Below are 16,563 nucleotides of genomic sequence, written 5' to 3' on the forward strand. Positions count from 1 at the left end.
TGTCCCCTTAAGACCACATTGATGTCCCCCCAAGCCACAGTGATGTCCCCTTAAAACCACATTAATGTCCCCCAAACCACAGTGATGTCCCCCAAGCCACACTGGTGTCCCCCAAGCCACAGGGGTATCCCCCCCAAGCCACAGAGATGTCCCCAAAGCCACAATGATGTCCCCCAAGCCATAGTGATGTCCCCCCAAAGCCACAGGGATATCCCCCCCAAGCCACAGAGATGTCCCCAAAGCCACGATGATGTCCCCCAAGCCACAGTGATGTCCCCCAAGCCATAGTGATGTCCCCCCGAACCACATTGGTGTCCCCTCAGTCCGTACTGGTGTCCCCCCAAGCCACAGTGATGTCCCCAAAGCCACGGTGATGTCCCCACAAGACACACTGATGTCCCCCAAAGCCACAGTGATGTTCCCCAAAGCCAAATTGATGTCCCCTTAAAACCACATTGATGTCCCCCCAAGCCACGATGATGTCCCCAAAGCCACAGTGATGTCCCCCCAAGACACACTGATGTCCCCCAAGCCACACTGGTGTCCCCCCAAAGCCATACTCATGTCCCCAAAGCCACATTGATGTCCCCCAAACCACGCTGGTGTCCCCTTAAAACCACATTGATGGCCCCCCAAAGCCACACTCCTGTCCCCAAAGCTACAGTGATGTCCCCCTGAACCACACTGGTGTCCCCTCAGTCCACACTGGTGTCCCCCAAAGCCACAGTGATGTCCCCAAAGCCACAGTGATGTCCCCTTAAGACCACATTGGTGTCCCCAAAGCCACAGTGATGTCCCCCAAACCACACTGGTGTCCCCTCAGTCCACACTGGTGTCCCCCAAAGCCACACTGGTGTCCCCTTAAAACCACATTGATGTCCCCCCAAAACCACAGTGATGTCCCCAAAGCCACAGCGATGTCCCCCAAGCCACACTGGTGTCCCCTTAAAACCCCAGAGATGTCCCCCCAAGCCACAGGAGTGTCCTGTCAGTCCACACTGGTGTCCCCCAAGCCACACTGGTGTCCCATTAAAACCATATTGATGGCCCCCAAAGCCACACTCATGTCCCCAAAACCACATTGGTGTCCCCTCAGTCCACAGTGGTGTCCCCCAAAGCCACACTGATGTCCCCTTAAAACCACACAGATGTCCCCCCAAGCTACAGGAATGTCCCATCAGTCCACACTGATGTCCCCCCAAAGCCACACTGATGTCCCTCTAGGCCACAGTGATGTCCCCAAAGCCACACTGATGTGTCCCCCCCCCATTTTTCAGGACATGCAGCCGCTGCGGTTGTTCCCCCAACCCGGCCACGCCGCCCGCACCAGCCCCGTGCGCCACGGCAAGCGGGGGCTCGGGGGGGCCGAGGAGCCAGGTAAGAACCGGGGAGGCGGAAACCGGGGATCCCCCCCCAATTTTGGGGGTGTCTCTCGGCTTCTGGTGCTCAGGGGGGGTCTCATTCCACAGGGGACGCACTGAAAAGCGGGGGGCTGGAGACGCCCCCCCCGGCGCCACAACTGAGCCGCTGCATCTCCATGCCCGTGGACATCTCCGGTGGGTCGGGGGCTGCAGGAAAAAAGGGGGGGTCCTGGGGTTCTGTGATCCCCCCCTGGGGTTGTGCAGACCCCCCAGGGTTGTATAGTGCCCCCCCAAGGTTGGGTGTCCCCCCAAAAATGTACCCCAAAGACTCATGTCCCCCCCAGACTCATGTGTTCACCCTCAGGCTCATGTGTCCCCCCCAAATTCATGTCCCCCCAGGCTCATGTCCCCCCCAAATCCGTGTCCCCCAGACTCATGTCCCTGCCCAAACTCATGTCCCCCCCAGGCTCATGACCCCCAGACTCATGTGCCCCCAAACTCATGTCCCTCTTAGGCTCATGTCCCCCCCAAATTCATGTCCCCCCAGGCTCATGACCCCCAAATTCATGTCCCCCCCAGGCTCATGTCCCCCCAAAACTCATGTCCCCCCAGACTCATATCCCTCCCCAGACTCATGTCACCCCCAAACTCATGTCCCCCAGGCTCATGTCCCCCCCAGACTTATGTCCCCCCAAAACTCAGGTCCCCCCCCAGACTCATGTCCCCCCAAACTCATGTCCCTCTTAGACTTATGTCCCCCCAAATTAATGTGCCCCCCGAGGCTCATGTCCCCCCCAAACTCATGTCCCCCCCAAACTCATGTCCCCCCCAGGCTCATGTCCCTGCCCAAACTCATGTCCCCTCCAAACTCATGTCCCCCTCAGACTTATGTCCCCCCCAAACTCATGTCCCCCCTCAAACTCATGTCCCCCCCAAACTCATGTCCCCCCCAGACTCATGTCACCGCCAAACTCATGTCCCCCAGGCTCATGTCCCCCCCAGACTTATGTCCCCCCAAAACTCAGGTCCCCCCCCAGACTCATGTCCCCCCAAACTCATGTCCCTCTTAGACTTATGTCCCCCCAAATTAATGTGCCCCCCGAGGCTCATGTCCCCCCCAGACTCATGTCCCCCCAGACTCATGTCCCCCCCCAAACTTATGTCCCCCCCCAAATTCATGTCCTCCTCAGGCTCATGACCCCCAAACTCATGTTCCCCCCCAAATCCATGTGCCCCCCCAGACTCATGTGCCCCCAAACTCATGTCCCCCCCCAAACTCAAGTCCCCCCCAAATTCATGTTCCCCCCAGTCTCATGACCCCCAAACTCATGTGCCCCCCCCAAACTCATGTCCCCACAGACTCATGCACCCCCAGACTCTTGTGTCCCCCCACCCCCACCCCAATGACCCCCATCTCCTCCTTTCCCCCCCCAGGCATCCAGAGGGGCCCCCGCTCCGACTTCGACATGGCGTACGAGCGCGGGCGCATCTCCGTGTCGCTGCAGGAGGACGGCGCTGCCGCCGCCATGGCCGCCTTCGCGCGGGTGAGCCCTGCGCTGGCCCCGCTGCACCCCAAACCCTCCTCACTGGGCTTTGGGGCCAAGTCCAGCACCCCCAAACCCTCCCCATTGTGTTGGGGTCACCACTGTCCCCCAAACCCTCCCCATGGCGGTGAGCCCTGGTCCAACATGGCCGCCATGTCCCCTTGGCCTGGGTGAGGCCTGATCCACTTCTGCCACCCCAAAACCCTCTCCACTGGGTTTTGGGGCCATGTCCAGCACCCCCAAACCCTCCCCATTGTGTTGGGGGCACCGCTGCCCCCCAAAACCTTCCCCATCATGTTGGGGGCACCACTGACCCCCAAACCTTCCCCATGGCGGTGAGGCCTGGTCCAACATGGCTGCCATGTCCCCTTAGCCTTGGTGAGACCTGGTCCACTTCTCCCACCCCCAAACTCTCTCCACCAGGTTTTGGGGCCATGTCCAACACCCCCAAACCCTCCCCATTGTGTTGGGGTCACCACTGCCCCCCAAAACCTTCCCCATCATGTTGGGGTCACCACTGACCCCCAAACCTTCCCCATGGCACTGAGGCCTGGTCCAACATGGCCGCCTTGGTGTGGGTGAGGCCTGGTCCAGTTCTCCCACCCCCAAACTCTCTCCACCGGGTTTTGGGGCCATGTCCAACACTCCCAAACCCTCCCCATTGTGTTGGGGTCACCACTGCCCCCCAAAACCTTCCCCATCATGTTGGGGTCACCACTGCCCCCCAAACCCTCCCCATGGCGGTGAGGCCTGGTCCAACATGGCCACCATGTCACCTTGGCCTGGGTGAGGCCTGGTCCGGCTCTCCCACCCCAAAACTGTCCCCACTGGGGCGGGTGGCCATGGCTGCGTGTCCCCTGTCCCCAGTCGATGTCCCACGAGCCCAAGGATCGCCGGTCGGGGCCGGCGGAGGAGCAACCGTCAGGCGTCCACCATTCCAGCGAGGACGAGCTGGCCGGCGGGGACTGTCCCTTCGGGCCCTACCAGGGCCGCCAGCCCGGCGCCATCTTCGAGGCGGCCAAGCGGGAGCTGGTCAAGCTGATGAAGGTGGAGGTGAGGACGGGGACGGCGTGAGGGCGGCGCGGCTTCGTGGCGGTTCTCAAGTTCTGGGGGGTCCCCGTGTCCCCGTTGCCGTGTGGTGGGTGTCCGTTGATTCATGGTGGTCCCCAATGTCTTGTGGTGGTCCCCATTGCTTCATGGGGGTCCTCATCACCTCGTGGTGGTCCCCAATGTCTTGTGGTAGTCCCCAGTGCTTCATGGTGGTCCCTATTGCCTCGTGGTGGTCCCCATTACCTCATGGTGGTCCCCATTGTTTCATGGTGGTCCCCATTGCTTCATGGTGGTCCCCATTGCTTCGTGGTGGCCCCATTGCCTCATGGTGGTCCCCATTGTTTCATGGTGGTCCCCATTGCTTCATGGTGGTCCCCAATGTCTTGTGGTAGTCCCCAGTGCTTCATGGTAGTCCCCATTGCCTCGTGGTGGTCCCATTGTTTCGTGGTGGTCCCCATTGCTTTGTGGTGGTCCCCATTGCTTTGTGGTGGTTCCCATTACCTCGTGGTGATCCCCATTGCTTCATGGGGGTTTCCATTGCCTCGTGGTGGTCCCCTTTGCCTCGTGGTGGTCCCGATTGCCTTGTGGTGGTCCCCATTGCTTCATGGTGGTTCCTGTTGCCTCGTGGTGGTTCCCATTACCTCGTGGTGGTCCCCATTGCTTCGTGGTGTTCCTCATTGGCTCATGGTGGTCCCCATTGCCTCATGGTGGTCCCCATTGTTTCATGGTGGTCCCCAATGTCTTGTGGTAGTCCCCAGTGCTTCATGGTGGTCCCTATTGCCTCGTGGTGGTCCCATTGTTTCGTGGTGTTCCTCATTGCCTCATGGTGGTCCCCATTGCCTCGTGGTGGTCCCCATTGCTTCATGGTGACCTCAATTGCTTCACGGTGGTCCCTGTTGCCTCGTGGTGGTCCCCATTGCTTCATGGTGGTCCCCATTGCCTCGTGGTGGTCCCCATTGCTTCATGGTGGTTCCTGTTGCCTCGTGGTGGTCCCCATTGTTTCATGGGGGTCCCCATTGCTTCACGGGTGTTCCCCATTGCTTCATGGTGGTTCCTGTTGCCCTGTGGTGGTCCCCATTGTTTCATGGGGGTCCCCATTGCTTCACGGGTGTTCCCATTGCTTCATGGTGGTCCTCATTGCTTCATGGGCATTCCCATTACCTCATGGTGGTCCCCATTGCTCCATGGTGGTCCCCATTGCTTCATGATCGTCATTGCTTCATGGTGGTCCCCATTGTCTCATGGTGGTCCCTGTTGTTTCATGGTGATCCTCACTGCTTCATGGGGGTTCCCATGGCCTCCTGGTAGTCCTGATCTCCTCCTGGTAGTCCCCATTGCCTCATGTTGATCCATGTTACCTCATGGTGATCCCCACTGTTTCATGGGGGTCCCCATGGCCTCCTGGTGGTCCCCATCACCTCACGCGATGCCGTTCTTCCCTCTAGGACCCATCTCTCCTCAACAACCGTGTCTTGCTCCATCATGCCAAAGCCGGGACTGTCATTGCCCGTCAAGGGGACCAGGTGGGTCAAGGGCTTAGGGACCCGGTGTGACACCTCGCTCCCCCTTCCCTACATTTCCATGGGGCGCGACTCTTCCTTCTCCTACCCTACGGGTGACGGGGGGTCAGCAACGATCCCCAGAACCATCTGGAGGGCATGAAGAAGACCAGAAGCGCTACCGGCGTCACCCAAGGGTGACGAGGTGCCGTTTCGGCAGGACGTGAGCCTCCACTTCGTGCTCTGGGGCTGCCTCCACGTCTACCAACGCATGATCGACAAGGCCGAGGACGTCTGCCTGTTCTTGACGCAGCCCGGCGAGATGGTGGGACAGCTCGCCGTGCTCACCGGAGAGCCCCTCATCTTCACCATCAAAGCCAACCGCGACTGCACCTTCCTCAAGATCTCCAAGTCAGATTTCTACGAGTGAGTCGCAGCCGCGGAGCTTTTGGGGCGAAGGGTTGATGCCCAAGGGGGTTCTGCTGCGGTGGCACCTCCCGGAGCCACCACCGTGTCTCCCCTGTCCCATCCCGATGGATGGGATGAGGATGAATTCACACAGATGAGATCAGGTGTGAGTTCACCTGCATGAAATGAATGATAATCACTCCAGGACTCCAATTCAATGATTAATTTACTAAAAGCACACAGTGGGATACAAATTACAGCAATTAGCAACTCGCCAAAAGTATAATATCACAAAACTTATGAATACATTGACAGCAAAAGGCCTAAAAAACGGTGGATTGCAAAAATTAGTAACTATAATGTAAAACTTTACTTTAGCAGCAGAATTTAGCTTAATATTTGTGTTCAAGAGAAAGGAAAAGAACGAGAGAGAAGGAAAACTAAGATATAAGAGAGAGTGAGATATCACCAGTCCATGGGTTATTGATCCAGTGACGGTCGGTGGTCGCGTTGGAGACTTGGAAAGAAGGACAGAGAGAAGAGAGTTGGGATAATTAACAATGTTTTACTAATGCTACTGATAAAAATAGAGAAAATAACACAAAATATACAAAACCGATATTGAAAGTCGTGGCAACTGCAGGGCAGGCACCCAAAATCCTGGAGTGGACTTTGCAGCCAAGTGGAACTGGATTCAGTCTGTCTCTAGGCCTCAGTTCGCAGGGACGACTCGCAAAGTCCTCTCTGAATTTCGACCATAATAAGAAGAAGGTTTTAGCTGACAGGTAAATTCATTAAAAGAGAGACTCGTTTATTTAACCGTTGGCCCGTAGGATCATGCGGGAGCAGCCCAGCGTGGTGCTGAGCGTCGCCCACACCGTGGCCGCCCGCATGTCGCCGTTCGTGCGCCAAATGGACTTCGCCATCGACTGGATGGCGGTGGAAGCCGGGCGGGCGCTCTACAGGTACCGACGGGTGGGTTCCCACCTCCGCTTGGTGACACCCACCTCAATGTGGGGTCGTTGAGGTGCCACCGGCGCTGTCCCCTGTCCCCCAGGCAGGGTGACAAGTCGGACTGCACCTACATCGCGCTCAACGGGCGCCTCCGCTCCGTCATCCAGAAGGGCAGCGGCAAGAAGGAGCTGATCGGGGAGTACGGCCGCGGGGACCTCATCGGCGTGGTGAGAGCCGCGGTGGCGCGCGAGAGCGGGCACCGCGTATGTCTTGTCCGTCTGTCCTGCCCACATGTCTCTTTGTCCAGGTGGAGGCGTTGACTCGGCAGCCCCGGGCCACCACGGTCCACGCGGTTCGGGACACCGAGTTGGCCAAGCTGCCCGAGGGCACCTTGAACAACATCAAGCGCAGATACCCCCAGGTATCACCATCCCGGTGTCCCCATGTCCCCTCCCGCTGGTGACACTCATTAAAACCACCTTAAATGAAGGAATTAAAGACATAATTCGAGCTGTTGGAGGAGAAGGGCTGATAGGCTCAAGGGTTGTCCCTCTCTGAGGCCCCCAAGGGTGGGTGGTGGCACCCACAAAGACATGTGGAACACCGATTGGGTGTGTTGATGAATCTCCAGCTTGGGAAGCCCTCCCAGGTCTGGTGGCCACCACTGTCCTCGTCCCTGCAGGTTGTCACCCGCCTCATCCACCTCCTGAGCCAGAAGATCTTGGGAAACCTTCAGCAGCTCCGTGGCCCCTTCGCAAGTAGGTCCCAAAGGGGTTGGGGACAACGGGGTGGCCTCGCTGGGGCTGGTGGCACAGGGGAGGTGGCCACCATGCTGTGGTCTCTGTCCTCGCAGGCTCCGGCTTGGGTATGGCCTCCAGCTCGGAGCCCACCAACCCCACCAGCAACCTGTCCACTGTGGCGGTGCTGCCGGTGTGTGACGATGTCCCCACGGCCGCCTTCACGCTGGAGCTCAAGCACGCGCTCAATGCCATCGGTGAGTGACAGTGCCGCAGTGGCAACCATAGCATGGTGACCATAGCCCCGTGGCATGATGGTGGCCACAGCATGGTGGTGACCACAGCATGGTGGTGACAACAGCCCCACTACTTGGTGGTGACCAAAGCGTGGTGGTGATCATGCTATGGTGTTGACCATGGTGTCATGGCATGGTGGCAACCGTGATGTGGTGATGACTGGAGCCCACAGCATCGTGATGACCACGCCATGGCGGTGACCACAGCCTTGTGGCATGATGGTGACCACAGCATGGTGTTGACCACAGTGTCATGGCATGGTAGCAACCGTGACATGGTGACCACAGCCCTGTGGCATGATGGTGGCCACAGCATGGTGGTGATCACGCCATGGTGGTGACAACAGCCCCAGGGCTTGGTGGTAGCCAAAGCGTGGTGGTGATCATGCTATAGTGTTGACCATGGTGTCATGGCATGGTGGCAACCATGATGTGGTGAGGACTGGAGCCCACAGCGTGGTGGTGATCACGCCATGGTGGTGACCACAGTGTCATGGCATGGTGACCATAGCCCCATAGCATGATGGTGACCACAGCATGGTGGTAACCTTACCACGGTGGTGACCACAGCATGGTGGTGACCATGCTATAGTGGTGACAACAGCCCCAGGGCATGGTGGTGACCACAGCATGGTGGTGACCACAGTGTCATGGCATGGTGGTGGCCACAGCATGGTGGTGATCGTGCTATGGTGTTGATTATGGTGGCAACCACGGCATGGTGACCACAGCATGGTGGTCACCACAGCATGGTGGTGACCATTCTATAGTGGTGACAACAGCCCCAGGACTTGGTGGTGACCACACCGTGGTGGTGACCACATCATGGTGGTGACCATGCTATGGTGGTGACCACAGCGTCATGGCATGGTGGTGGCCACAACATGGTGGTGACCACGCCATGGTGGTGACCACGGTGTCATGGCATGGCGGTGACCACAGCATGGTGGTAACCCAGCCATGGTGGTGACCACGCCGTGGTGGTGACCACAGCCCCATGGCGCAATGTTGACCAGATCCCCACCTCCCCCAGGTCCCACGCTGCTCCTCACCAGCGACATCATCCGCGCCCGTCTCGGCTCCTCGGCCCTGGACAGGTAACTCCCGTTGGTCGAAACGTCCCCATTGTGTCACCACCGCTGTACCACCGCTTGACCCCTCCATCCGGGCAGCATCCACGAGTACCGGCTGTCGGGGTGGCTGGCGCAGCAGGAGGACATCCACCGCATCGTCCTCTACCAAACCGACTGCACCCTCACGCCGTGGACCGTGCGCTGCATCCGCCAAGCCGACTGCATCCTCATCGTGGGCTTGGGCGACCAAGAGCCGGCGTTGGGAGAGGTGAGACGGGTCGGGCTTGGCCGTGGTGGGACAACCACGGCCACGCCGGGTGGCTGACGCCTTCCACAGCTGGAGCAGATGTTGGAGAACACGGCGGTGCGGGCGCTGAAGCAACTGGTTCTCCTGCACCGTGAGGATGGGCCCAGCCCGTCACGCACCGTCGAGTGGCTCAACATGCGCAGCTGGTGCTCGGGCCACCTCCACATCAAGTGTCCCCGGCGCGTCTTCTCCCGCCGCAGCCCCACCAAACTGGTACGTTCATGGGTGTCCTCCCCACCTCGGGTGACTTTGGTGCCGCACCGTTGTCATCGTCACCCGTCGTCCGTCCCGCCCGCAGCGGGAGATGTACGAGAAGGTGTTTGAGAAGAACGCCGACCGGCACAGCGACTTCTCCCGCTTGGCGCGTGTCCTCACCGGCAACACCATCGCTCTGGTCCTGGGGGGCGGCGGAGCCAGGTGGGTGACGCGCCGCGGTGGGACCCATGGGGATGGGGGGTCCCCAATCTTCTCCATCCTCCCCTTGGTGTCGTCCCCCATGCAGGGGCTGCTCCCACATCGGGGTGATCAAGGCGATGGAGGAGTCGGGGATCCCCATCGACATGGTGGGCGGCACGTCCATCGGCGCCTTCATCGGCGCGCTCTACGCCGAGGAGCGCAGCGCCGTGCGCACCAAGCAGCGGGCGCGTGAGTGGGCCAAGGTGGGTGTGGTGACACCGGCCAAGGTCACCCCGGCCCTGGCTGTTCCGCTTTTGGGGAGGACACCCGCTGGGATGTTGCTAAAGTGTCTCCTTCCTCCTTCTCTTGTTCCTCTTCTTCCTCTTCTTCGTTCTTCTCCTTGCCTCCTCCTCTTCCTCCTTCTCTCCTTCCTTTTTCTTTCTCTTCTTCCTCCTCTTCTGCTGCTGCTTCTTCTCTTTTATTCTCTCCTTTTCTTTCTCCTTCTTCATATTCCTCCTCCTCCTTCTTCCTCCTCCTGTTCTTATTCTTCTCCCTCTTCTCTACTTATTCTTTCTCCCACCTCTCCTTCTTCTCTCCTTCTTCCTCATCCTCCTCCTCCTTCTCTCCTTCATATTGAACCTTCTGCTTCTTGTTCTCCTTCTTCATCCTTCTCCTCCTCCTCCTTCATCATTCTCCTCTTCTTCTTCTTCTTTGTTTTCTTCTTTTTCTTCTTCTTCTTCTTCCTCCTCCTCTCCCTTCTTCCTTCTCCTTCTCTCCTTATTCATCCTTCCTTCTCCTTCTCCTTCTCCTTCTCCTTCTCCTTCTCCTTCTCCTTCTCCTTCTCCTTCTCCTTCTCCTTCTCCTTCTCCTTCTCCTTCTCCTTCTCCTTCTCCTTCTCCTTCTCCTTCTCCTTCTCCTTCTCCTTCTCCTTCTCCTTCTCCTTCTCCTTCTCCTTCTCCTTCTCCTTCTCCTTCTTCTCCTTCCTCCTTCCTCCTTCTCCTTCTCCTTCTTTCTCCTTCTCCTTTCTCCTTCTCCTTCTCCTTTCTCCTTTCTCCCTTCTCCTTCTCCTTTCTCCTTCTTTCTCCTCCTGTCCTCTTCCTCCTCCTCCTCCTCCTCCAGTGCATGAACTCGGTGTTCGAGACCGTCCTGGACCTCACCTACCCCATCACCTCCATGTTCTCGGGCTCGGCCTTCAACACCAGCATCAACAAGGTTTTCCAGGACAAGCAGATCGAGGTGCGTTGCGTGGACCACCCGCGGTGGGCCCCACATACCCCTCGATGTCCCCATGGTGTCACCCGCCCCGTCTTGTCCACACAGGACCTATGGCTGCCCTACTTCAACGTCACCACTGACATCACGGCCTCGGCCATGCGGGTGCACACGGATGGTAAGAGCCACCCCAGGGACACTTTTGGTGTCACCACGTCCCACCTTGTGGGGACCCTCCTCACCAGCACCCCAAAATGGTGCTGCTGTCCCATGGGGGAAGGTTTGTCACATGCCATGGGGAGGGGACACCTGGCACAGCAAGGAAATGGCTTGGAGGGCTCGTGGTGAGACCAGGTGGTGGTGGCTTCCCAGAGCCACCTGCTGTTGGTGACACCAGCAGGCTCAGGTCCCCGTGGGGGTGTGGGGTGGGGATGGGGACGTGCTGGGGGTGTCCCCACGTCTCAGCGCCCTGGGGACATGTGTCCCGTCTAACGTCTGCTCACCACTAACCCCAGTAACCCACGCTCACAGCATGTGGAGCACGGGGACACGGTGGCGTGGTGGTGATGGTGGAGACAACATGGTGGTGGTGAAGACCATGTGGTGGTGGTGGAGACTACGTGGTGGTGGAAAAAACATGGGGGTGATGGAAACAACATGGTGGTGGTGGAGACCACGTGGTGGTGGTGGAGACCACGTGGTGGTGGTGAAGACCACGTGGTGGTGGTGGAGACCATGTGGTGGTGGTGGAGACTACATGGTGCTGATGAAGACCATGTGGTGGTGGAGAAAACATGGTGGTGCTGGAGACCCTGTGGTGGTGGAGGAAACATGGTGGTGGTGGAGACCCTGTAGTGGTGATGGTGGAAAAAATATGGTGGTGGTGGAGACTCTGTGGTGGTGGTGGATACCATGTGGAGGTGGAGAAAACATGGTGGTGATGGAGACAACATGGTGGTGATGGAGACCACGTGGTGGTGGTGGAGAAAACGTGGTGGTGAAGACCATGTGGTGGTGGTGGAGACCACATGATGGTGGAGAAAATGTGGTGGTGGAGAAAACATGGTGGTGTCAGAGACTACATGGTGGTGCTGAAAACAACGTGGTGGTGGAGACAACATGGTGGTAGTGGAGATTATGTGGTGGTGGTGGTGGAGACCACGTGGTGGTGGTGGAGACTATGTGGTCATGGGGATGATTCCGTGATGGTGGTGGAGACAACATAGTGGTGGTGGAGACCATGTGGTGGTGGTGGTGGAGACCATGTGGTGGTGGTGGTGGAGACCACGTGGTGGTGGAGACAACGTGGTGGTGGAGACAACGTGGTGGTGGAGATCCTGTGGTGGTGGTGGTGGAGACAACATGGTGGTGGCAAAGACCATGTGGTGATGATGGAGACTACATGGTGGTGGTGGAGACCACGTGGTGGTGGAGACAACGTGGTGGTGGTAGACACAACGTGGTGGTGGTAGAGACTATGTGGTGGTCATTGTGGAAACAATATGGTGGTGTTGGTGGAGACAACATGGTCATGGGGATGGTGCTCTGGTGGTGGTGGAGACCATGTGGTGCTGGGGATGATGCTCTGGTGGTGGAGACTATGTGGTGGTGGGAATGGTGCTGTGGTGATGGTGGAGACCACGCGGTGGTGGTGGTGGAGACTACGTGATCATGGGGATGATGTCGTGGTGATGGTGGATACGTGATGGTGGGGACCGTGTGGTGGTGGGGATGATGTGGTAGTGGTGGTGGAAACAATCTGGTCATGGGGATGGTGCTGCGGTGGTGGTGGAGACTCTGGCAGTGGCCACGTGGTGATGGGGATGAATCTCTGGTGGAGGTGTTGGACATGTGGTTGTGGCCGTGGTAGCGGTGGACACGTCATGGTGTGGATGATGCTGTGGTGCTGGTGGAAACCATGTGGTGGGGAAGACAACATGATGTTGGTGGAGACTACGTCACGGTGGGGATGATGCTGTGATGGTGGTGGAGACAACGTGGTGGTGGGGATGATGCTGTGATGGTGGTGGAGATGATGCTGTGATGGTGGTGGAGACAATGTGGTGGTGGGGATGATGCTGTGATGGTGGTGGAGACCTCGTGATGGTGGGGATGAATCTGTGGCGGTGGTGTTGGACGTGTGGTGGTGGCCATGGTGGCGGTGGCCACGTGGTGGTGGGGATGATGCCATGGTGGTGGTGGAGACAACGTGGTTGTGGAGATGATGATATGGTGGTGGTGCTGGACAAGTGGTAGGGACGACGTGGTGGTGGGGACATTGCAGTGGTGGGGACGTCGCAGTGGTGAGAACATCACAATGGTAGGGACATCGTGGTGATGGGGACATCATGGTGGTGGGGACATCGTGGTGGTGGGGATGTTGCGGTGGTGAGAACATCACAGTGGTGGGGACATCATGGTGATGGGGATGTTGTGGTGGTGGGGACGTTGCGGTGGTGGGGACGTTGCTGTGGTGGGGACGTGGTGGTGATGGGGATGTTGCGGTGGTGGGGATGTTGCGGTGGTGGGGACATCGCGGTGGTGGGGACGTTGCGGTGGCTGCCCCTCCTCCTTGCCTGGTGTCGGCGCTCACCTGGGACATTGAGCCGTCCACGGGGCGCAGGTGGTGGCTCGGTGGCAGCCTGGCTCTCGCTCTGCCTGTTCCTCTGGCTTCTAACGCCAACTAACCCCCCTCACCTCCTCCTAACATCCCCCCGAGGGGCTTCCCCTTGGTCCATGGGGCTCCAAAGGTCCCACCGGCGCGATGCCGGCAGCCTCGGTCACCTCCGTGGCCGTGACCGTGTCCTCTCCCTCCGGCAGGCAGCCTTTGGCGCTACGTCCGAGCCAGCGCTTCTTACACCCCCTACCTGCCACCGCTCTGCGACCCCAAGGACAGCCACTTGCTGGTGGATGGCTGCTATGTTAACAATGTCCCAGGTCAGCATCTCGCCCACCGGGGTCAAAAGCCCCACCACAAAAAAAATCCCATCCCAAACAGCTCCAAAAAAACCAATGTCCCAACCCAAAAACCACCTTGCAACCCCAAAAATACATTGCAACCCAAAAAAATATGTCGCAAATCAGGTTGAACCACGTCCCAACTCACGTTGACCAAGGACCCAGCTGAGGTTGACCCAAGAATGCAACCCAGGTTGAGCAAGAACCCAACCGAGGTTGGGCAGGAACCCAACTGAGGTTGAGGAAGAACCCAACCCAGTTGACGAAGAACTCAACTGAGGTTGAGCAAGAGCCCAACCCAGGTTGACCAAGAACTCAACCCATGTTGACCAAGAACCCAACCCAGATTGAGCAAGAACCTAACCAAGGTTGGCCAGGAACCCAACTGAGGTTGAGGAGGAAGCCAACCCAGTTGACCAAGAACTCAACCAAGGTTGAGCAAGAGCCCAACCCAGGTTGACCAAGAACCCAACCCAGGTTGACCAAGAGCCCAACCCAGGTTGAACAATAACCCAACCCACGTTGAACAATAACCCAACCCAGGTTGACCAAGAACTCAACCGAGGTTGACCAAGAACTCAACTGAGGTTGGCCAAGAGCCCCACCTGGGTTGAACAAGAGCCCAACCCAGGCTGACCAAGAACTCAACTGAGATTGACCAAGAACTCAACTGAGGTTGACCAAGAACCCAACCCAGATTGACCAAGAACCCAACCCACGTTGACCAAGAGCCCAACCCAGGTTGACCAGGTGGCCGGTCAGAGCGCGCAATGGGTTCCTCTGCCACCTGTGGTTGCCCCGTTGGACAACCATGGGCTGTAGACATCCCCGGGCGCGGGCAAGGCCGAGGGGCAGCCCCCGCCACGCGTGGGGTGTGGGGTGGACCGTGCTGATTGCGTTTGTTCCCGCCGGCGCAGGCTCGCTCTGGCGGTACGTGCGAGCCAGCATGACCCTTTCTGGCTACCTACCGCCACTCTGCGACCCCAAGGACGGCAACTTGCTGATGGACGGGGGTTACATCAACAACCTGCCAGGCAAGTCAACGCCGGCACCGGCACCGCCCAACCGGGGCGGCCGCCCATGCGGCAGTTGGGTGGGAGCTGCGTGGCCACCACGAGATGGGTTCTCGATGAGGTTTGAGGTTGGATTTGGGACATCCGGCTTGGCTTGGCATCTTCTTGGTGGCTTCGTTGTTGGGCGTCTTCATCTTTCACATGCAAAACAATGTTCATCCATCTTGTGTCATCTCGTGGTGTCCTCAGCACCAGGTGGCCTCCAAGACATCGCCATCGTCCTCCATGTGGAAGATCCATCCCTTCATCTTGCATCATCTCTTGGTGGCTTCGTTGTTGGGCGTCTTCATTTGTCCATCTTGTGTCATCTCGTGGTGTCCTGAGCACCAGGTGGCCTCCAAGACATCGCCATCGTCCTCCGTGTGGAAGATCCATCCCTTCATCTTGTGTCATCTCTTGGTGGCTTCGTTGTTGGGCATCTTCATCCTCTTTCACTTGCAAAACAACTTTCGTCCATCTTGTGTCATCTCGTGGTGTCCTGAGCACCAGGTGGCCTCCAAGACATCGCCATCGTCCTCCATGTGGAAGATCCATCCCTTCATCTTGCATCTTCTCTTGGTGGCTTCGTTGTTGGGCGTCTTCATTTGTCCATCTTGTGTCATCTCGTGGTGTCCTGAGCACCAGGTGGCTTCCAAACATCATCGTCCTCCTCCATTTGGAAGATTCATCCCTTCATCTTGCATCATCTCTTGGTGGCTTCATTGTTGGGCATCTTCATCCTCTTTCACGTGCAAAACAATGTTCATCCATCTTGTGTCATCTCGTGGTGTCCTCAGCACCAGGTGGCCTCCAAGACATCGCCATCGTCCTCCATGTGGAAGATCCATCCCTTCATCTTGCATCATCTCTTGGTGGCTTCGTTGTTGGGCGTCTTCATTTGTCCATCTTGTGTCATCTTGTGGTGTCCTCAGCACCAGGTGGCCTCCAAGACATCATCATCCTCCTCTGTGTGGAAGATCCATCCCTTCTTCTTGAGTCATCTCTTGGTGGCTTCGTTGTTGGGTGTCCCCTCAGGGCATCTTCATGGTCCTTCACGTCCCAAATAAGCCACATCTCTTGGTGGCTTCCCAGATCATCTTCATCCTTCAAAAATGTCTCTCCATCTTGTGTCATCTCTGGGTCACCTTATGTCACCTCTGGGTGTCCTTAGCACCCCCCTAGAGGATCTCCATGCTCCTTAGGTTCCCACCTCCACCTTCCTCCATCCTGCATCATCTTCTCGGCATTGGGTGTCCTCCTGGGACATCTTCACACTTCACCATCTGCAAGACACCTTGGTTTTGATCTCCTGGTGCCCTCCTTGGGCCTCTTCATCCTCCTTCACATGGAAACCACCTTCCTCCATGTTGCACCATCATCTCTTGATGTCCTCACCACTGAGTGTCCTCCTGGGGCATCTCCATCCTCCTCAATGTGCAAACCACCTTCTTCTGTGTTGCATCATCATCTCTTGATGTCCTCAGCACCATGTTCCCTCCTGGAGCATCTCCAGCCTCCATGTTCAACCTGTCTCTATCCACCTTGCATCATCTCCTGGTGTCCCACCATCAACTGTCCTCCTGGGGCATCTCCATCCTTCTTCACATGGAAACCACCTTCTTCCACATTGCATCTCTTGATGTCCTCAGCACCTTGTTCCCTCCTGGAGCATCTTCACCCTCTTCTATGTTCAAGCCGTCTCCGTCCACCTCGCGT

At 57.8% G+C, this 16,563-nt stretch overlaps 1 protein-coding gene across 8 annotated transcripts in view; it reads left to right on the forward strand.

The window, feature by feature from the left end:
• PNPLA6 (patatin like domain 6, lysophospholipase) overlaps positions 1 to 16,563 on the forward strand; it is a 39,032-nt gene that overhangs the window by 15,454 nt on the left and 7,015 nt on the right. For 4 of the 8 annotated variants that reach the window (XM_065859273.2, XM_065859274.2, XM_065859272.2 and 1 more), the window contains 20 exons: positions 1,278 to 1,377; positions 1,470 to 1,556; positions 2,796 to 2,905; positions 3,773 to 3,958; positions 5,401 to 5,478; positions 5,675 to 5,880; positions 6,696 to 6,827; positions 6,920 to 7,043; positions 7,124 to 7,237; positions 7,499 to 7,574; positions 7,670 to 7,810; positions 8,883 to 8,946; positions 9,022 to 9,190; positions 9,260 to 9,442; positions 9,528 to 9,646; positions 9,732 to 9,888; positions 10,745 to 10,861; positions 10,946 to 11,015; positions 13,658 to 13,774; positions 14,713 to 14,829. In XM_065859273.2, coding sequence (XP_065715345.1) covers positions 1,278 to 1,377; positions 1,470 to 1,556; positions 2,796 to 2,905; positions 3,773 to 3,958; positions 5,401 to 5,478; positions 5,675 to 5,880; positions 6,696 to 6,827; positions 6,920 to 7,043; positions 7,124 to 7,237; positions 7,499 to 7,574; positions 7,670 to 7,810; positions 8,883 to 8,946; positions 9,022 to 9,190; positions 9,260 to 9,442; positions 9,528 to 9,646; positions 9,732 to 9,888; positions 10,745 to 10,861; positions 10,946 to 11,015; positions 13,658 to 13,774; positions 14,713 to 14,829 — 2,467 coding nt within the window. Of the gene's footprint in view, positions 1 to 1,277; positions 1,378 to 1,469; positions 1,557 to 2,795; positions 2,906 to 3,772; positions 3,959 to 5,400; positions 5,479 to 5,674; positions 5,881 to 6,695; positions 6,828 to 6,919; positions 7,044 to 7,123; positions 7,238 to 7,498; positions 7,575 to 7,669; positions 7,811 to 8,882; positions 8,947 to 9,021; positions 9,191 to 9,259; positions 9,443 to 9,527; positions 9,647 to 9,731; positions 9,889 to 10,744; positions 10,862 to 10,945; positions 11,016 to 13,657; positions 13,775 to 13,921; positions 14,690 to 14,712; positions 14,830 to 16,563 lie in introns of those variants that run through there. The other 4 variants (XM_071800684.1, XM_065859276.2, XM_065859275.2 and 1 more) reach the window with 4 other exon arrangements.

Source organism: Patagioenas fasciata, chromosome 32 (assembly GCF_037038585.1).
Source record: "Patagioenas fasciata isolate bPatFas1 chromosome 32, bPatFas1.hap1, whole genome shotgun sequence".
In the NCBI taxonomy this organism is placed as follows: Eukaryota; Metazoa; Chordata; class Aves; order Columbiformes; family Columbidae; genus Patagioenas; species Patagioenas fasciata.